The following is a 19666-nucleotide window of genomic DNA, read 5'->3' as shown; positions in this document are numbered from 1 at the left end:
TTAGAAGAAAACACCAGTGGTCCGTCTCCAGAACCCCTTGGCATTTGGCATCCTGAGCTAGAGAGAGTGGGGAGCAACCTCGGCAGATACGGAGGAGGCCTGGGGGGCACAGAGCAAGCTGGCCCCCCTTCCCCACCATCACCACTTCCCTATGTGCACTACATCTTTCAGTTCATCCAAGTGAGACGTTTGCAAAAATAATAAAAATAATTTTTTAAAGATGAAAGCAAGAGGTGTTTTTATCATTGTGGGAAATGGCTTACTGTCACTGTTGTGGTCTGTGCTCTCTTTGTATATTTTCTGTATTTAACTATACAGTTTCAAAAAAATCCCTAACCATGTTTCGTCTGTTTCCTAATGTGAGAAGCCAGCCTCATGGATGCATTTCCCTGGGTTCTGCCAGCACCCTCGGCAGGACTCAGCTGCTGCCCCTGCCCTGCTGGCCCCCACTCCCCGGCCCCTGCTCAGTACTGCCCCACATGCACATCCTTGTCTGACCAGTGGGAAAGCTGAGCCATAGAGAAGTGGGGTTGTCTCTGGGCTGTCTTGTGAATGCTGGCATTGGAAGGGGAGCCCCAACACAGTCTCTGCAGCAGCTCTAGGGAGAGATGCCCTCTGCCCTTGGCTTATTGAGCTGAGCCAGTGTCTTCTTCCATTGCCTCACTTTCTCACCCCCACCACGTCTCCATCCTGCCCCTCACTGTGCTCCTCACACTCCATAATCCTGCCCTCCAAACAGCCCTTTTGGTTTCAGGGCCTCCCTGTTGTGCTTCCCACCCACCAACCCCAACCAGGGACCTGCAGAGCACTTCACCCTTCCAAGAAAAGAGGGTTCCCTGGATCCAACTTTCCATCTCCTGCAGTTCCTCAGATTTGGCCTTGCCCCCACCCCTGCAGCCTCGTCACTGGCCCTGGGCAGTCTTCCCTGGACTCACAGACCCATCTACCCCCTCCATCACTCCCTCCACTGTGGGCCTCATGGGCCATCCAACGGCTGAGAGTTCTACCCTATTGGGTCTGTTTCAACTTCCACAGAAAATAAATGCAGCCACCTCCCACTCTTTCCTCTGGGGGCTTCGGACACCAGCCTCATCACCCTGCATCTGGGACTGGGTATGCTGTGTAGTGGGGACTTGAAGGCATGGCAGGTGTTTCTCAAAGCAGTGGGAGACAGGACCGGTATTTAGAGGTCTGCGGCCTAGGTGCACCAAGCCCCCAAGATTTCATTGTGTGTGCATTGAGGAAGAAGTACCTTGCTCTGTTCACTTTGGAAGACATTCATCTCTCCTTTCCCCCCAAAACACTAGGGGTCTGTGTCCTTGAATGTGACGACTCTGGGGCTGCATTCGCAGCTGTTCCACGGGCTCTGTGAAAAAGGGCGTATCCGAGTACTCAAGGGTATTTGATCATAGATCCCTTCATCTCCTTTTATATGAAGGCGTTGCGTCCCCCAAGTAAAGTCATCACGCAGGTAGGCTTTCCGCGTGTGTTAGTGGTTAGTGGCAGAACGAGCGCAAGATACCGCACCCCAAGGGCGGGGACCAAGGGTGGGGATGGAGCTTAGCTTCCACGCGACCCCAGGAGCCTAAGGAGTTGCCGACCCTTCCGCCGTCCTCTCCTAGGCTTTCCCAACCGGACATCAGCCGGACTACAGCTCCCACGATGCCTCGGATGGCTGGACTACATTTCCCGGGGTGCCCCCCGCCTGGCGGGGGCGGAGCCGCCGTGACGGCGGGGAACGCGGGAAGTCCGGATCCCCGCGCGCGGCTGCCTGAGCATGAGTATGGAGCGCGAGCTTCGCCGTGAGTCTCCGGGGCGGAATGAGGGGCGAGGAGCGGGTCTGCTCTGCTCAGGCGAGGGAGCTTAGCGTCCCGGCCTCGTCTGCCTCTCTCTGCAGAGCTGAGCAAGGCCAAGGCCAAGGCCCAGAGAAGCGGGCAGCTGCGGGACGAGGCCGCCCTCTCCCACCAGCTGGGGGAGCTCCTGGCCAGCCATGGTGTGTGCCCCGCGCCTGGCCCGGGTTGTGGTCCAGGGACGGGAGAAATGGGGTGCCGGAGGTCGGGGCCCTGGGGGGCCGGAAGGGAGGCGGGACCGGGTGAGCCAGCGGGACGGGGGCTCGGGAACCTTGCCGACCGGGCCGCCCAGGGCCGGCCCCCGCCTCGCTCGCCCTCGCAGCCGCTGGCTGACTGCCCGGCCGGGGCTGAAGCCTGCCGCGCCTGCCCGCCCAGGCCGCTATGCAGAGGCCCTGCGAGAGCACCAGCATGAACTGCAGCTCCTGGAGAGCATCGATGACCCTCTGGGCTGTGCCGTGGCCCACCGCAAGATCGGAGAGCGACTGGCTGAGATGGAGGACTACTCAGCCGCCCTGAAGGTGGGCAGAACCCACTCCCACCCCCCCCAGGACCCATGCTGAGCACACACTTGGTGCTGGTCCCTTTCTGAGGAGAGAAGCATAGTTTTTACTGTCTTGGCCTCTGGCTCGGGGGGCGTGCCTGGTTGTGGCCTCTTCAGACAGCCCTGTGCCAAGGGATTGTAGTCTGGTCTTTGGGTAGGCACATCATAGCTTGTTCTGGGAGCCTGGCCCCAGAAGCCATTGACGAACATAACATTTGAGCTGTTTGTGGGCCAGCTGGGGAGTTGGGACCCACTGTTCACAAAGGGCCTGCACTGGTCCTGGCAAGTGGGGCTGTGGCAGCCCAGCCAACTCAGTGCCTCCTCGCTATGATGATGTTGGCTGCTTGGAGCGTGGCACCGCTGTCACTGCAGGCCGCCCATGGCACAGAGAATATGGGACATGCGCCCTGGCTTTGGGCTGCTCTGTGGAGATCTGAGGGGTGGAGGGGGTTCTGGAGCACATATGAGATTTGCATAAGGTGGGGGCTGGCTCACAATGGCCATTCTTTTGCATCCCAGCACCAGCATCGCTACTTGGAGCTGGCCCGTTCCCTGTCTAATCACACTGAGCTGCAGAGGGCCTGGGCCACCATTGGCCGAACCTACCTGGATATCTATGACCACTGCCAGTCACAGGACACCTTGCTGCAGGCACAGGCTGCCTTTGAGAAGAGCTTGGCTATTGTGGACGAGAAGCTGCAGGGTGAGGGCCCTTGGAGGCCGGGCCTCCCCAACCTCTGCCTCCTGACTTGCTAGCAGAGGAGGCTGCAGCTCCAGTGTCTGCCCTGTCTGTACGGAGGGTACTTACTGCCTGCCTGGGCCCACGAGATCTGTCCTTAAAGCCTCCCATGAGGAGGTGCATGGCCCAGGTCCCCACAGCCTCACGTCTGGGTGTCGTCTGCTCTGTGTCCTTCCACTCTCTGTCTATAGCAGGAGCCCTGGCACCACGCGAGAGGTGGAGGAGGGGTGGGGGAGAGGCTGCACAGACCCGGAGCTAGCCCCAAGTGGGCATGAGGCACTGAGGGTTTGTGGGGGCATCTTCTAGGGACACTGCCCAAGCGGGAGCTGAGCGAGATGAGGACCCGACTCTACCTCAACCTGGGCCTCACTTTCGAGAGCCTGCAGCAGACAGCCCCGTGCAACGATTATTTTCGGAAGAGCATCTTCCTTGCCGAGTAAGGCCTCCACCCCTAGGGGAAGGAGCTTCCTGAGAGCACCACCCACCCTCCGTGCACACCTACAGCACGTCTGTGGTGTGGCGCAGGCTTGGCTTAGCATCAGCAGCTGCACGTTAGCACTTGGGTGCCCCCCGCCAGGCACTCTGAGCCCTGTCACCTCCCACAGGCAGAACCACCTCTACGAGGACCTGTTCCGTGCCCGCTACAACCTGGGTGCCATCCACTGGCGCAGAGGGCAGCACTCCCAAGCCATGCGCTGCCTGGAGGGGGCCCGTGAGTGTGCACGCCTCCTGAGGAAGGAACTCATGGAGGGCGAGTGCTGCGTGCTCATCTCGCAGGTGCGCCTTGTCTGCCGCAGGGCCCGGGCTCCAGGAAGCCTGCAAGTCTCACCTTCCTTTGCTCCCCAGATCTTCCAAGACCTGGGGGATTTTCTGGCTGCCAAAAGAGCCCTGAAGAAAGCTTACAGGCTGGGATTTCAGAAGCCCTTGCAGAAGTCAGCGATCTGCCGGACCCTTAAGTATGGTGAGCCTTGGAAGGGGACCTGAGAGGTTGAACTTCCCCGGAAGGGTGGGGAGGTGGCAACATCAGTATGAGACCTTTTCCTGCTCCCCACCCCCTTCTTGTTGGGAAGAGAGCCCCCCACTTCTCTGAGCCTTCACAGTGTGTTGGAGGGTGGCTGAGGGGCTCAGGAGCCTGGCTGGGCATTTATAGATGAGCCAGGATCTTCGTTGGCAAAGCAGAGACAAAACTGTTCCCAAAGAGGACAAGAGAGCAGATGGCGCGTGTGGCCCATGAGGACTGACACGTGACAGCCTCTAATAGCTTGTAAGCCAGGCGCTTCTAGTTGTCAGCATGTCACGAGGTGTGTTTTCTTACTACCGCCTCTTAGCTAGGGGTGAGCAGAGGCCTAGAGAGGGTGGTTGTCCCGCCTAAGGGCACACGGCTCCCAGGTGACAGTCCGGTTGAGCAGTCTGGTTGGAGCCACACACTGTGCCACCTCTTCACATAAGGCTCTTTCTTGCAGTGCTGGCGGTGGTCCGGCTGCAGCAAGAGCTGCAGGAGTCTGAGAGCAGTGACCCCCAGCGTGCCATGGGCATCTGTGAACAGCTGGGGGACCTGTTCTCTAAGGCAGGCGACTTCCCCAAGGCTGCTGAGGCCTACCAGAAGCAGGTGTGCATCCCCTACTGGGGCGGGAGGAAAGGGGTAGTGGTGACACACCGGGCTGGTGAGGTGTGCGGCAGCCCTGGCCTCGCTGTCACTGCCTCCTCAGCTGTATTTTGCAGAGCTGCTAGGCAGGCCGGGGCCCGAGCTGGCCGTCATCCATGTGTCGCTGGCTGCCACCTTGGGAGATATGAAGGAGCACCGCCGGGCTGTCTCCCACTATGAACAGGAGCTGAGGCTGCGTGGTGGCGATGCCCTGGAGGTGAGCCGTGATGGCACCCGGCCCCACCCAGGGTGCAGAGGGACTATTCGAGTAGGTCCCCACGGCTCTGCCTCAAGTCTGCTGCTCTCCAGTGTTTGTGTGGAAAGGCATTTCCTTTCTGGTTTGCCATCGTCCTGTTCCACGTGGGTCACAGTGGGAGCTGGGGCCTTGGCTGGGGCCAGTTCAGTTGAGGGGAGGAGCGCCTCAGCCACCAAGCTCATCCCCCCTCCCCCTGCTTCAGGAGGCCAAGACTTGGTTAAACATTGCGCTGTCCCGAGAGGAGGCCGGGGATGCCTATGAGCTGCTGGCACCATGCTTCCAAAAGGCTTTCGGCTGTGCCCAGCAGGCCCAGCGGCCTCAGCTGCAGGTACAGAAGCCCATCCCTGCACGCAGGAATCCCCGAGTGCAGCTTCCCTGCACCCCGCCTGTCCTTGTTCCCCACCCCCATCGCCCCATTCAGGGTGTTCTAGTGTCCCTGGAGCCCTGAACGGGCATCCCCTGCTCCTCAGAGGCAGGTCTTACAGCACCTCCACAGAGTGCAGCTAAGGCTGCAACCCCAGGAGGCCCCTGGCACTGAAGCCAGACTGCGGGAGCTGGGTGTGACCAGAGACCAGGAGGAGGAGGAGGAGGAGGAGGAGGAGGATGGTGACGCCCCAGAGGCCAGCGACGTGGAGCTCTCAGACAGCGGTGAGGCCCGAATGCTGCCTTGGCTCCTATGCCAGCTGCCTGTGGCACATCCTCCCTGGCACCTGCTGTAGCTGGCCCTGGGCTGGGACTGGCGAGGATGGAGCCAGGAGGACTCCGCCCTGTGGAGGAAGGGTGATCAGTGCTGGTAGATGGAAGAGGGGAGTCGGGGGCGGGGGGTGTCCAAGGCAGTTCAAGAACCTTCCTGGAGGAGTTAGTGATGGGAAGGGTAGTGGGTATCTGCTGGGGGAGGAGGTGCAGGGTCAGACCTGGGGAAATGGCGCCACGAGAGGAGGGCACAGTGCAGGCACGGTGGGAGTGGGCACAGCATATTGGCTGCCACACACAGGGGCTTGGCACTTCCTCATGGGAGGTGGGTGTGCGGGACAGGCTTGAGTGGGCTCGAGCTGGACCCATCAGGGAATGGGGTGCCGGGCTGGTGGGTGCAAGCCAGTGGCTGGCTTCTGGCTGAGAGGAGGTGGGTGGGTGACCTGTCCCTGGGGCCACAAGGAACAAGTTCAGTGTTTAATTTGAGGGACTTCCAGAACCTCTCAGTGAGCAAGTGAGCAGCCAGTGGTTGTGGGAAGGTTATGCCATGCTTTATGAGAGGATTAGGCTGTGTGTCACTGGTATGTGGGTGTATAGGCAGCCACAGGAGAGTTAGAGGACCACAGCAGGAACTGTCGGTAGCACTGCTCAGCAAGTGATCATGTAAAAGCAGTCTGTGAAGTAGAAGAAGGTTCTAGCAAGAACCAGAGGCACAGGGGGTAGAAGGCAGGAGCAGAGGAGTAGGGTCAGCCAGGTGGGTTGGGGGAGGCAGATGCAGACAGGAAGGCTGAGCACGGGCGGGTGGAGGGGACCTGGGCTCTCGGGATGAGCTATTTGTAATGTGCGCATGATTTGACCCAAAAATGGTGCTTCCCAGGAGGGGATGGAAGTCTGGGTTGGGGAGATCCAGAGCAGGGTCTGGGCATGGGGTGAGAGGTCAGCACATGATGGACAGGGTCAGGTGAGCAGAAAGGTCAGGGGGATCCCCTGTGGACAGGTCTGGGAGTAGGATGGCAGTCTACACTGGATCCCTACCCAGGCTGGGAAGGTCAGGGGAAACTGGGGGCAGGTGGCCTGGCTTACGTGGAGTGGGCCGGGCTCTGTTCCAGAGGGTGATGCTGAGGGCTGGTCCCAGCAGCCGGAGGAGGACGAGGAGCCACGGGCCTGCCTGGGCCGGCAGAGAGTGAGCAAGGTGAGGACGGTGCGGGGGGCTGTGCGTGTCCCTCCCATGCTTGCCAGGACTGCCTGGTCCCCTCACACCTCTGCTCCCTGTCCTGGGACAACTGCCCACAGTGGAACCGGCGTAATGACGTTGGGGAGACCCTGTTGCACCGAGCCTGCATTGAGGGCCGTCTGGGTCGTGTCCAGGACCTCGTAAGGCAGGTGGGTCTACTGCCTCATCCTAGCTACCCTGTGGGTCATAGCAGGGGCTCTCTCCTGGGGTACACGGTCTCCCTGAGGGGACAGGGCAGGGCATGGGGACTGGGGTGTGTGCCATGGCTGCTGGCCCTGCACTGGTCCCCATAGGGGCCTCCCTGAGATAATGCATCTTGTGTGGGGACCATCTCTCTCTGCTAGGACCTAGACCAGGGCAGGGCCAGGCCTGGGGGTGGACTTGTGGGGCCTGTTCTGAGTTCTGAGACCCAGGCCCTGGCCCTCCTGGGGCCTCAGAGCCACTCAGCAAGGCCGGGCTACGGGATACTCAGGGTTAGACTCCTTCCCATCCTTGGTCGCAGGGCCACCCCCTGAACCCTCGGGACTACTGTGGCTGGACGCCCCTGCACGAGGCCTGCAATTATGGGCATCTGGGTGAGTGCGGGGCTAGGACATGCCAAAGACAGGGGGCCGACAAAGGCCGGGAGCTAGCTCACATCCCCTACCCCATAGACATCGTCCGCTTCCTGCTGGACCACGGAGCCGTGGTAGATGACCCGGGCGGCCCGGGCTGTGAGGGCCTCACTCCTCTGCATGATGCCCTCACCTGTGGCCACTTTGAGGTGGCTGAACTGCTCATTGAACGGGGAGCGTCAGTCACACTCCGAACCGTGAAGGTGAGCGGGGGTACAGGCCAGGCTGTGGTGGGTGGGGCACTCCTGCCACCCCCACTCAGGCAGCTGCCGCGCAGGGGCACAGCCCGCTGGAGACCCTGCAGCAGTGGGTGAAGCTGTATGGCAAGGATCTGGACAGTGAAACCCGAGAGAAGGCTGGAGCCATGGAGAGGCTGCTCCGGGCGGCCTCCTCAGGCCGAGGCAAGTGGACCTGAGAGTGCCCCAGGCCCTGAGTCTAAGGGGCGTTTTAGCGTGTGGGGGGGGGTAGTGCCGGACACTGCCTCACACTAGATTCTATCTCCCCACAGCTCCCCACGGCTCCCTGGCTTCCCCCACCCCTCCATGTAACCATCTGTTTGACCCCGAAGTCTCTCCTCCCTCGAGCCCCTGCCCAGGACTCCCAGAGACCTCTCAGGCCCATGCCAGGGTCTCCCCAGGACAGACAGTTCCAGCTTTGACTAGGCCTAGGAGGAGCAGGCACAAGCTGGCCAGCAGTAGCAGCTCAGAGGGCGAGGACAACCCTGACCCCCCCCGACCGAACCAGAAGAGGCCCCGGCATTCTGTCCACCCGCAACAGGCCAAAGCCTGGACACCTGACTCCACCAGCAACCGAGAGGCAGCGGCAGCAATTGCCCTCCGGGCGGCCATCCGAGGTGTGGGCAGTGCCCAGAGCTGCCACCCGGGTCCCAGCCCACCTTGGGGTCCAGGCGAGGCCACCCGCCAACGGCCAGCACTCATCCCTGAGGAGGAGTGTCTGGCCTCAGACTGGCTGGAGGACGACTTACCACCGCCCCACGGCCGGCAGGACAGCTATCTGCCCCACTCCCCGGGCAGTGGTGACAGTACCTGCCACAATGCCTCGGGGTCAGGCAGCAGGAGCCCCAGCAGGCTCCGGGCCCGGGCCAGGCAGAGCCGGCTGCCCCGTCTCAGGGGTTGGAGTGCGCTGGTCAGGGCAGGTGGAGAATGCAGCTCAGCTGCAGAGCCTCCGTGGAACCCGGATGTCTCCAGGGCCTCGGGGCCCAGTGGGGAGAGCCCTGCGGCGGGCCAGCCCTCGGTGGGTGCTCTCCCCAGCTGGGGGCGGCAAGGGTGGTGGGGGTAGACAGCTGTGTTTTCTGACTCAGCCTGTTGCACCCTGCCCCCACCCAGCAGGGCCCGTCTTTGCCCACTCCCATCCGGGTGCGAGTGCGAGTTCAGGACAGTCTTTTCCTCATTCCCGTCCCACACAGGTAAGGTGCCACATGCCCTCCAAGGCCCAGCCCCCCCTCCCACCCCTGGGAAAGCGGTCATGTTTGCAGATCAGATGGCACGGGTCATGGACACATACTTACTCTGACTCACTGTGTCACCCTGCTGCCTAGGGGGCCTACTAGAGCTGAGGTGAGGTCACCGGCCAGGGGAAGAGTGCCCTGCAGGAGCATGGGCAGGGTACTGGAGTGGGTAGGTCAGGCTGCAGAGGGCATGGGCATGTCTGGGGCAGGGGGAGGGGAGGGAGCCACATAGAAGAGCTATAGACTCAGAGCAGGGATGGCAGGACCCTGGAGGCGTTTCCTCAGTGTGTGCGGGGGACCTGGTCAGGTCAGCTTCCGCTTCGTTCCTGCAGCAAGGAGGCCCGCTCCGTGGCCTGGCTGGCTGAGCAGGCTGCCCGGCGCTACTGCCAGGCCTGTGGGCTGCTGCCGAGGCTCGTCTTGCGAAAGGAGGGAGCCTTGCTAGCCCCACAGGACCCCATCCCCGATGTGCTACAGAGCAATGAGGAGGTGAGTGGTGGGAGCCTGGGCTCTGAGCATAGGAGAGCCCCCAACATGGAGGGCCCTGGGGCTGCTTAGTGATGGTGCTTTGCAGGTGTTGGCTGAAGTGACTTCGTGGGACCTCCCCCCGCTGGCCGACCGCTACCGCAGGGCCTGCCAGAGCCTGGAGCAAGGTAGGGACCAGGAGAGCCTGAAGCGCCCTGGGCAGAGGGGCTGGGTGTTCAGGCTCCACTTTCCTGTGCCACCCCCAGGTCTGTGGGGCTCACATCCCAGAGCCCTAGCTATCGACCAAGGCACCCTCTCGCCCACACCTGGCCTCAGATTTTCCTCTGCCCAGTGCCCACACGTGGGTGGCAGGTGGGGGAACACTGACCCTGGGGGAGATGGGATGGCAGAGTCACCAGAGCGACTGGGGGGTAGGTCCAGGGTGGTTCTCCAAGGAAGCTTGCCTTGGGCCCCGAAATGTGGGGGTGAGAGGTTGGAACCCTGCTGAGAGGACCCTACAAGGCAGAGAAGGGATATCCCCACCCACCAGCCATGTGTGGGGGCTCATGTGATAGGTGCACAGGCTTGTGGGAGTGAGCTCTGCAGCACCTCTGGGGTGTCCCAGGGCTCATGAGTGAGGAGGGAGATGTTTGGTTTGACCCCCAGGCTTCCCAGGGCAGAACAGCAGGTTCTGGCCCTGGTGACGCCATATCCCCCCTCCAGAGGAGCACCAGGAGGTGCTGCAGGCCATGGAGTGCCAGGGCTCGGGCCCCTCGTTCAGCATCTGCTCCCTGGCCCTGCGCCAGCCTCAGCTCACCCCACTGCTGAGGGCCCTCAAGCTGCATGCGGCTCTCCGGGAGCTGCGCCTGGCAGGGAACCGGCTAGGGGACGGATGCGCTGCTGAGCTGCTGGCTGCCCTGGGCACCATGCCTGGCCTGATCCTCCTTGATCTCTCTTCCAATCACCTGGGCCCTGAAGGCCTCCGCCAGCTTGCCACAGGTCTCCTGGGGCAGGCCACCTTGCAGGTAGAGGCATGGGGAGCAGCAGGCTGGCAACAGGATGTCCTCAGAACATTTGTATTCAGCCCATCATTGGGTGGGAAGGTGCGGTTGGGAGTGCTGGCCTGTGCCCAGCTCTGGGATGGCAAAGAGACCACATCCTCCAGGGGGGCCCATGTCTTCCACAGAACTTGGAGGAGCTGGACTTAAGCATGAACCCCCTCGGGGATGGCAGTGGTCAGGCCCTGGCATTCATCCTGCAAGCCTGCCCCTCACTCAGTACCTTGCGTCTCCAGGCCTGTGGCTTTGGTCCCAGCTTTTTCCTGAGCCACCAGGCAGCCCTAGGTAGTGCCTTCCAAGGTGAGCTGATGGGCATGCCCACTCCCTGGCCCCAGGGTTCCAGTCGCCATCAGAAGGGCACGTCCAGGGGCACAGAGAGCCTTGAGCAAGAAGGGCCCCGGGCCACTAGGCCTGGTGTGTAGGAGTACCTAGGTAGACATGCTGGGTGTGCTTGGGCCTGGGTCATTCTCCCCAGACAGGCCATGGGCCGCTTTCCTTGTCTCCCTATTCTCACCAGCTCTTAGTCTTCCATTTGCCTTAGACGCTCCCTCCGTGGACACACGGAGGCTGCAGAGAGTGGTGGTCCCAGTACTGAGAGACTGGGAACTAGGAGTCCTCCAGGGAGGCTCTCTATAGAAGTGGTGGGCTAGGAAGTGGGGCTCAGGGATGTGAGAGCAACAGCAGAGGAGAGGCCGGGTTGGGGCAGCAGGCAGTGCTCCCCCAACCCCACCCCATCGTTCACAGACATCTCCGCCCAGGGCCTGTCTCAGGTACCCCGTCCCAGCTTGGGGCGGGGGGAGCAGGCGGCCCTGGGATAGGGGGGAGAAGTTGGGCTCGGGAGTATGGCCCTGCCTCCTCCCTGCCTGGGAAACCCCAGGCAGGAGTTCTGTCAGTTCTGCCTGTACAACGTCTCAGGGATGAAAGAGCTTCCCCAGAGGAATCATGAAGGTGTCAGGCCTAGGACTGCAGCTGGGCTGGGGTGGTGATTGTGTGCAGCCGACAGAGGTTCTGGTCCCCTGTGCAGATGCCAAGCACCTGAAGACACTGTCTCTGTCCTATAACATCCTGGGCACCACTGCCCTGGCCCAGGCCCTGCAGAGCCTGCCTGCCCATACCCTCCAGCACCTGGAGCTTAGCTCTGTGGCAGCTAGCAAGAGTGACTCGAACCTCATGGAGCCTGTGGTCAGATTCCTGACCAAGGTATGTATGCAGCTGATGGGGGAGGGTGCCAAGGCAAAGCAACATTGGGCCGTCCAGGCTACGGTTCTGCTGCTGAGACCTGGCAGGGGTGGGGGCAGCCTGGGAAGAGGGTTGCAGGTTCAGAAAGAACAACTGTGGGTGAAGCTTTCAGTAGAGCTGCCGGCCTCAGGCTGTGAGTTCCTGGCCAGCAGGACAGGTGCCTGGGACCCCAGGCAGGTCCCAAGGTCTAGCCAGGATTCCTAGGGGTCTCTCCTCTGACTTCCACGTAGGGCTGACCCCTGTGATTGTCACATGTCGAGTGTGACTTATACTTAGAATGGGAGGCATTTCCTTTTGATTTTCAAATTGAAGGGATACTGCTCCCCTCCTGTGCCTTGGGGGTCAGGCAGTATTTGGCCCCTTGTTTCTGAGGAAGAAGGAAGGTATCTGACCTGGGTTTGGGGCCTCTAAGGGGAGGCAGAGAGGGTAGGCGCCCCACTCAACCCAGCCCCTCTTGGCTCTCTTCCTTGTGTCTAGGAAGGCTGTGCTCTGGCTCACTTGAGCCTGTCTGCAAACCACCTGGGCGACGAGGCGGTGAGAGAGCTGAGCAGGTAGTGCCACACCACCCCGCTCCTGCACCCCTCTCAGGGGTCTGACCTCAGGGCCTAGTACCCTGGGTCAGGCAGGGAAGGGATACCAGTAGTAACAGCTTTTTCCCCAAGTGTGTCCCAGGACCTACCTAGCCCCTTCCAGCTTCAGCCCTGCCTCTTTGTGTTTCTTCTTCCCATCCTCCTGAGGCTCCCGAGAGCCTTTCCCTTCACCCTTTGTGCAGCAGCGCGTACAGGGGCCACTCGTGACCCTCCAGCCTCAGCTGGTTCTTGGGAGTGTTGGGCACCCAAGCCAGGGAGGCATGCCCAGGCCTGGCCACTATGGTCTTCGCCCTTTGCAGCGTCCAGCTGGCAGAGCCTACAGGGCCTGGCCTGTGGCTCCCAGACCTGTGCTTTGTCTGGGGCAGCTTTCTGTAGTGCTGGGGGCCTCCTTGCCTGGAGGCTGACCCCTTTATTTCTTCCCTTGTTGTCTTAGATGCCTTCCTCTTTGTCCCTCACTTGTTTCACTGGACCTGTCTGCCAACCCCGACATTGGCCGTGTTGGCTTGGAGGAGCTCCTGTCTGCTCTCCAGGTGCGGCCCCCAGGCCTCACCTTCCTTGGCCTGTCAGGTGAGCTTGGGGACCTACCCAAGGCTCTGGTGCCTCCTCTAAATGGGCTGTCACTGCTACCAGCCAGATGGCAAAGGTGGGCTGGGCTCTCTGAGGTTGACACAGTGGGGGACAGTGACCAGTGTAACTGCAGGGGGGTGTAAGCCCAGTTCCTAAAACAGGGCAGAAGGAGCATGAGCTCTTTGCCTTTGGCCTGTTCAGCCTGAACCTCAGAGAGCATGGTGATTGGGAGGACAGATCCCCTTTCACAAGGATTCCCTAATTACCGTTGGCAAAAGGACAGAGCTCAAGATCAGGATGGCAAAAACTTACCGAGGGATCTTCCCGCTTCCTGGCAGGGCCTGCCCTGACTCTACCTTCAGCCTGTGGCATCTTAGCTTATTCCCATTTTGGTCACACTGAGACACAGTACCCTCCCACAGCTGCTTTGAGAATGACCCCAGGAGACCTTAATTTAGTAAACTGGCCACCCAAAAGCCTGGCCCATCCAGCTGGGGCCTAGGGCAAGAGAGGACCAGGACAAGGAGTGAGCGTGTCCACAGGGAACCTCTGGGTTCCCCCTGCTCCTCACCCCTACCCCCAAGGCCAGGCTGGCTCCTCTCTAAGAAGGCACCCCTGAAGGCAAGGTGGTGGGAGATCTGCACACAGCTGAAGTGCTGCTCCCCACACACCCTGTCCTCTCCCCTAGATCCCTAGGGTCCTGAGCCCATTGGGCACTCTGGCCTCCCTGGAGATCAAACCTTGAAAACTTAGTGTCTGTCCTCCTAAGACTCATAGGTACTCCTATTGTATCCATTCTACAGATAGACCCAGGCATTGTCATAGAAACTTGTCATAATCACTTGTCATAGAGGACAGTGATTGAAGCATTTATTTTAGCCAGTCTCCCTCCTGCCTGCCTACTGGCTATGGAAGGAGCCCTCCCACCAAGGACACAGGCCTTCCTAGAGTGTTAGTGGGCCTCTCCTGGGCATCTGCCCAAGCACCTGGTTGTAAGCCCTGGGGCCTCAGAGGAAGTGCGCCTCTTACTGAGGGTCTGGGAGTCCCATAGGGTACTGCGAAGAACGCCATTGGCTTCTGCAGGGTTCCGTGGTCACCCCCCCCCCCCCCCCCCCCCCCCCCCCCCCCCCCCCCCCCCCCCCCCCCCCCCCCGCTTCCCTGAGACCAGCTCCTGTGTGCCCCCTGCAGGCTGTGCTGTCCAGGGCCCCCTGGGCCTGGACCTCTGGGAAAGGATCACCATGCAGCTCCGGGAGCTGCAGCTGTGCAGCAGACGCCTCTCCACCGAGGACCGGGACGCCCTGCGCCAGCTGCTGCCCAGCCAGCCTGGCCCTGGCGCGTGCACACTAGACCGAGGGCCCCAGCTCTTCTACAGGCGCCTCTGACAGGCTGGCGCTGCCCCTGCCCTCCACCCACCCTCGCTTCAAATAAATGATCACCGCTGTTGCCTCCACCCCCGCTGCTGCCTGGAAGGCGGGTGGGAGGGGGAAAGTGGTGGGTTTACTTTGCCTAGGGGAGCTGAGAGTTCCCTGGAACTGGGGGCAGGTCCGGTCATTTAGAAGTCCCGCGGAGAAGGCGGAGTCTCCAGCCAGCGGACTGTAAGGCAGGAGGCGTGGTCTGGAGTCGGGGCCCGCCCGTTTCCGGGGTGCGCAGGCGCGGACGTCAGGTAGTAGTTGACTGGGAGGGAGGCGTGCTCGGGCGCAGACCTAGGTGATCGAGCGCAGATTGCGGGTGCTAGGGGGAAGTGCGCGCGCAGGCGTAGACGTCAAAGAGCGCCGAGAGGTCGATTTGGAGCGCGGCGCCACGGGCCTCCCCAACTGGCCAAGGGAGCGCAGGTACCCCGGGCCGGGGTGGGGCACACCAGGAAGGGCCGGCCGAACCGGATGGGAAAAGGCAGCTGGGCTAGGTCCGTCGGCGTCGTCTTGTCGCATAGGGTTCCCCTCGCGCCCAGGCCCCTTACTCCTCATCTTGGGGTACTCTATTCCCGGCCCCGCCTGGCGTTGTGAAGCCGTTTCCCCAGGCTTGACGCCCCTGAGCGCGGGCAGGAGCCCCAGGCGTGTTCCGCGGGCTCGGGTCCGCCCCGAGCAGCATGCGGACCCCGTCCGTACCCTCCGCATCCGGTCGGGCCGCACCCCCGCGGTCTACCCCACTCGCGGCGCCTCACTGCTCTCTTGGACCCGGGAGCAGCCAGAGCGGCATCTGCGCGGTCGAATGTGGGCCTTCTCTAGAAACTCGCTTTTCGGTTCAGTGTCCGGCTTCTGAGATTTAGCCATGTATTCGTTTGTAGCTAGGGGACATTCGTTTTTGCGACAGAGTGGAATCCCGCTGTAGAGTTGCCGGCGATCCCTTTATTCCTCCACTCTTCAGCCCTCTCCGCCCGGTCACCCCCTGCTAGAGGCTGCGGGAGGGTGGCTCAGTGGTCTCCCAGCTGCCACCCGCCGGGCTTCTGTAATGCATCTGCTTTCCCAGATAAGGTCAATCCCTCGGAGACGTGCTCCTTAACCCCTTCCTAGCCTTCCTTCACTGGGGAGCTAGGGCTCCAGCCTGGGCTCCTTTCTCTCTTCATTCCTCCTATTGTCCCCTGTGTAACGCCCCCCCCCTCCCCCATCCCCAGTGTCATGCCTTAGGAGTGCTAGCTAACCTGGCTTCTCCTCTGTCTTGAGCCGCCTCGGCACACCTTTGATGTCTAAGGAGCCTGCACGGCAGCACCGGGACTCCGTTCCTGCAAGCCTGCTCGTCTTCCATCTCTTCCGACTCCATTCACCTGACTGTCATTGGGCCAGAAACGGGAATTGTTCTTGATTCCTTTTTAATTTTCATCCTGTTTCAAATACTTCAGTGGGTTTGGTTTCATGTCCAAAGCACGTCTGAAACTGGCTCTAGCCAGTGCATCAGCTCCCTGAGTGGGAAGGACCCTCCCAGCGGCCTCAGGCTTCTGTTCTTTCCCAGCCCACTTCCCTGCTGGGAGCCCATCAGTAGTAAGTCCCGCTGGGTTAGTATAAAACTCATACTTCTGACCCGCAAGAGCTGTGTACCTTGATCCCATATCTCCATGCTCATTCGGAAAGTTCTCTCCCCCACTTGTGTGTCCCTTTCACTGCATTTCTCTGTAGAGGCCTTGTGTTAATGTGTGCTTTTCTCTCTGCCCAAATGCTCCTCCCCAGGTCTTCTGATACCTGCCACCTTCTCATCTTTCTCCTGGCTTGCAGCAGCCTTCAGTGCGCCCCCAACCCCGCCAGTGCCCTCTGCTCTCCTGAGATGCTGTCAGCACCCACTTCCTCTCTACAGTCTCTAGGGCAGCACCTTGTGTGTTCATCACTATGATGTAGGCAGGCCAGGTCCAGGGCTCCAGAGGGGGTCCTGCCGGACCAGCCAAGAGGGTCCTTGCCTTCACATAGGTTAGAAATCAAACATAAGGGGTGCCTGGGTGGCTCAGTTGGTTGAGCGTCCAACTTCGGTTCAGGTCATGATCTCACAGTTTGTGGGTTCGAGCCTCACACATCAGGCTCTGTGCTGGCAACTCAGAGCCTGGAGCCTGCTTCTGATTCTGTTTGTCCCTTTCTCTCCCTGTCCCCTGCTCGTGATCTGTCTGTGTCTCTCAAAAATAAATGTTTTAAAAAAATTTTTTTATTAAAAAAATCAAACCTAAGCCAGAAGGAAGCAAGAACAGAGTTTACTGAATAGTATAAGTGATAGAGCATAGCGGGGAGCGTCTGGGAAACTCTGAAAGCAAAGAAGCACGAGTCTCTCCTCTGCTTGGGGTCAGGAGTGAGATTGGGGGCTGGTGGACATGTGCTCAGGCATCCAGGAGCTGGTCGGAACAAAAACCGGTGTCCTGGGGGTCTTGGCACCAAGATGTCTAGAGTCCATGTCAGTGGTCTGGAACATGCACAGGACAGCCTCTCCCGGTCACTCTTACGTTTTTTATTTATTTTTGAGAGACAGAGGAAGACCGTGCAAGCAGGAGAGGGTCAAGAGAGAGGGAGATACAGAATCGGAAGCAGGCTCCAGGCTCTGAGCTGTCAGCACAGAGCCCGATGTGGGGCTCGAACCCACAAGCCGTGAGATCATGACCTGAGCCCAAAGCCAGATGCCTAACTGACTGAGCCACCCAGGCGCCCCTCCCGGTCACTCTTTAGATGTTATCTACTGTGCTGGAGGACTCCAAATAAGTTATTAATTTCTTGACCTTTACCAGGTAGACATACGTGATTTGTGCAATAAGGCGTGTGCAAGGCAGGGGCACAGGTCCCAGCAATAATAAAGCAAATAAAGGAGCAAAAAAAGTTCTCCATGGAGTTCTTCAGTCTCCCTACCTCACCTATTTCTCATCTGACCCTGCTGAGGGCAGGGACGCTCCTCATGAGGTCCAGCACATGAGACCCAGGGGTATTGGGTCACGTTTCAGTTGACATTGGCTCTACCCGCCAGGTCTCTGCTGGGGCCACCTGAGCCTGCAGGATGTTTCACGGGATCCCAGCCACTCCAGGCATGGGAGGTGAGTGTGGCCCAGGCTGGACCCAGGGACCCAAAGGGCCCAGGCTTTCAGGTCCTGCTGCAGACGCCAGGGGGCGGGGGGTGGGGGCTGTAAGTGTCTCCCCCGTACAAGCCTCAGTAGGCATCTGGGGACTGGTGCAGTTTATGACCAGGGGACCCAGAGACGACCTCCAGGTGGGGCTAGCGAGGCACAGAGATGAGAGCTTTAGTGCGACTGGAAGGGGATCCTGCGTATCCTGGAATCAAGCCAGGGGAACTGTCACAAGGCATGTGACAGCCCTTATTTGTGCCCTGTCACTGTGCCGTAAGCAAGGTGTGGTCACCCTGCTATGGAGTGAGGTAGCTGAGGAGCAGCAGTGGAACGGGGAGCCGGCCCCGGCATGTGTCTCCCTGGCCCCAGAGGCACGTCTTCTGCTCAGGTCCCCCCGCACACACGACAAGTTGGTGGGGTGCTGGGAGTAGAATCCCATCTTCCAGCTCCCTCTGGGCTCTTTGGGATGTTCCACAGGGTGAGGCCTTGGGTGGGCTAATGAAATGGGGCTGGGGCTAGGGCCAGGGGACAAGCTCCCTGGGGTCGCCTTGGCGGCCAGCCTGTTCGCTCTCTGCTCTATTGCAGCCCCTGGAAACAAGCCGGAGCTATATGAGGTGAGTGGCAGATGTCCACCTGGCCGGCATTGGCCAGTGCCTGTGTGAGCCTCCCCCAGACTCCGCAGCCACCTGGTACTCCTGGCCGACACACTGCCCTGTCTCTGTCCAACAGGAAGTGAAGCTGTACAAGAATGCCCGGGAACGGGAGAAGTGAGTCCAGCCCCAAACTGCCCCCACCCAACACACACACACACACACACACACACACACACACACACACACACACCCCACGTTCACCTGCCGCCCCTGATTAACTTCCCCAACCTCCAGACCGCCCCCACTTGGGGGTCAGGCTGGGGAAGCAGTTCCCAAGGAGCCTCTGCCAGGGCAGGGAGAGAGAGGCAGGTCCAGTACAGAGCTCTGCCACGCTCTGGGAGGCTTGGCGCCCTGGGCTTTGGGGACCTCGGTAGCCGTGGCCTGACAGACCCACTGTCCTCAGGTATGACAACATGGCAGAACTGTTTGCGGTTGTGAAGACGATGCAGGCTCTGGAGAAGGCGTACATCAAGGACTGTGTCACCCCCAACGAGTGAGAGCCCGCTGCCCTTGTACCAGTGACAAGCGCCGATCCTGGAAGCTTGCTTCGGCACTCCAGGGCCCGGGTACTCGGGAGGAAGCAAGAACAGGGGTCCGAGCCAGGGATTCATATGGATCCTGCCTTCTTCAGGCCATGAGGGCGCCCTCTCCTGTGGGGACCACCCAGCACAAGGAGGCTGCTCCTGGGTGCTTGTGGCCTTGGCAGCATCTCAGCCAGGACGTCCTAATGGTGGTACAGAAGTGTCTCAGCAGGAGAGAGGTGTCCACCACGTGGGTCGGGGTTCCCAGTCCTGCTCTCCCTGGGCACAGATGTCCTTGTTGACTCAAGGGCTTCAGAAGGGAGGTGCTGCTGGCCAGGCCTGGCACTTAGGAGGTACACGGGACCTTTGTTCAGTGCCATAGGCCTCCCTTGTGAGACCGTGAGTTGTCGATGTGGAGGTGTGACCAGTGTATTCCAGAGGAGGGAGCTGGCCAGGCTTCTGCCTGGGTCTGGGCTTATCCCGTGTGGCAGCCAGCCATATTTGGGCCACTTCCCTCTTCTACTTACTGTTCTCTCAAGCTCTCTTATTTAGACCCCAAGGGAAGCCTGTCTTCATGGCCCATCTGATCTCTCTGAGAGCTGCCCTGTGTCTGGATGGGCTGAGGGAGCAGGATGTGTGGGCGAGGCTAGCCTGGTTCTGAGGGCAACAGCCTGGCCCTCTCCCTAGGTACACTGCAGCCTGCTCCCGGCTCCTGGTCCAGTACAAAGCCGCCTTCCGGCAGGTGCAGGGCGCTGAAATCAGCTCCATTGATGAATTCTGCCGCAAGTTCCGTGTGAGTGGGCGCCTCCACTCCCAGGGGAACAGCAGGTGGGAGGTGCGGGTGCTGTTGGGGCCCAGGACCCACGGCACCCTCCCTCCCTCAGCTGGACTGCCCCCTCGCCATGGAGAGGATCAAAGAGGACCGGCCCATCACCATCAAGGACGACAAGGGCAACCTGAACCGCTGCATCGCAGATGTGGTCTCGGTGCGCTCCCTACGGGGCGGGGGGG

At 60.6% G+C, this 19666-nt stretch overlaps 2 protein-coding genes across 5 annotated transcripts in view; both read left to right on the top strand.

The window, feature by feature from the left end:
• Positions 1 to 1754: 1754 nt before the first annotated feature.
• On the top strand, positions 1755 to 14406 carry TONSL (tonsoku like, DNA repair protein). Of its 3 annotated transcripts, none has more exons than XM_029923053.1 (26): positions 1755 to 1802; positions 1898 to 1993; positions 2226 to 2368; positions 2911 to 3094; positions 3437 to 3566; positions 3736 to 3907; positions 3977 to 4091; positions 4594 to 4739; positions 4840 to 4992; positions 5234 to 5359; positions 5502 to 5679; positions 6834 to 6916; positions 7018 to 7107; positions 7461 to 7533; positions 7612 to 7775; positions 7850 to 7973; positions 8081 to 8826; positions 8922 to 8998; positions 9373 to 9526; positions 9612 to 9690; positions 10226 to 10527; positions 10689 to 10860; positions 11585 to 11760; positions 12277 to 12350; positions 12823 to 12956; positions 14145 to 14406. In XM_029923053.1, the coding sequence occupies exons 1-26, from the start codon at positions 1778 to 1780 to the stop codon at positions 14336 to 14338; spliced, it is 4110 nt and encodes a 1369-aa protein (XP_029778913.1). In that variant the 5' UTR covers positions 1755 to 1777; the 3' UTR covers positions 14339 to 14406. The 3 variants fall into 3 exon arrangements, with proteins under 3 accessions (XP_029778913.1, XP_029778912.1, XP_029778914.1); XM_029923052.1 differs by having other exon boundaries at positions 8919 to 8998; XM_029923054.1 differs by lacking the exon at positions 14145 to 14406 and having other exon boundaries at positions 8919 to 8998; positions 12281 to 12350; positions 12823 to 12910.
• Positions 14407 to 14683: 277 nt separating this feature from the next.
• VPS28 (VPS28 subunit of ESCRT-I) overlaps positions 14684 to 19666 on the top strand; it is a 5725-nt gene continuing 742 nt past the window's right edge. The window contains exons 1-7 of one of the 2 annotated variants that reach the window (XM_029923128.1): positions 14684 to 14788; positions 17385 to 17451; positions 18067 to 18095; positions 18211 to 18248; positions 18538 to 18627; positions 19343 to 19448; positions 19540 to 19641. In XM_029923128.1, coding sequence (XP_029778988.1) covers positions 17415 to 17451; positions 18067 to 18095; positions 18211 to 18248; positions 18538 to 18627; positions 19343 to 19448; positions 19540 to 19641 — 402 coding nt within the window. In that variant the 5' untranslated portion in view covers positions 14684 to 14788; positions 17385 to 17414. Of the gene's footprint in view, positions 14860 to 17384; positions 17452 to 18066; positions 18096 to 18210; positions 18249 to 18537; positions 18628 to 19342; positions 19449 to 19539; positions 19642 to 19666 lie in introns of both variants that reach the window. The other variant, XM_029923129.1, reaches the window with a different exon arrangement.

The sequence above is a fragment of the Suricata suricatta genome, chromosome 15 (assembly GCF_006229205.1).
Source record: "Suricata suricatta isolate VVHF042 chromosome 15, meerkat_22Aug2017_6uvM2_HiC, whole genome shotgun sequence".
Classification (NCBI taxonomy): domain Eukaryota; kingdom Metazoa; phylum Chordata; class Mammalia; order Carnivora; family Herpestidae; genus Suricata; species Suricata suricatta.
The sequence above is the reverse complement of the archived record's forward strand: the minus strand, read 5'-3'. Positions and strand labels throughout refer to the sequence as shown.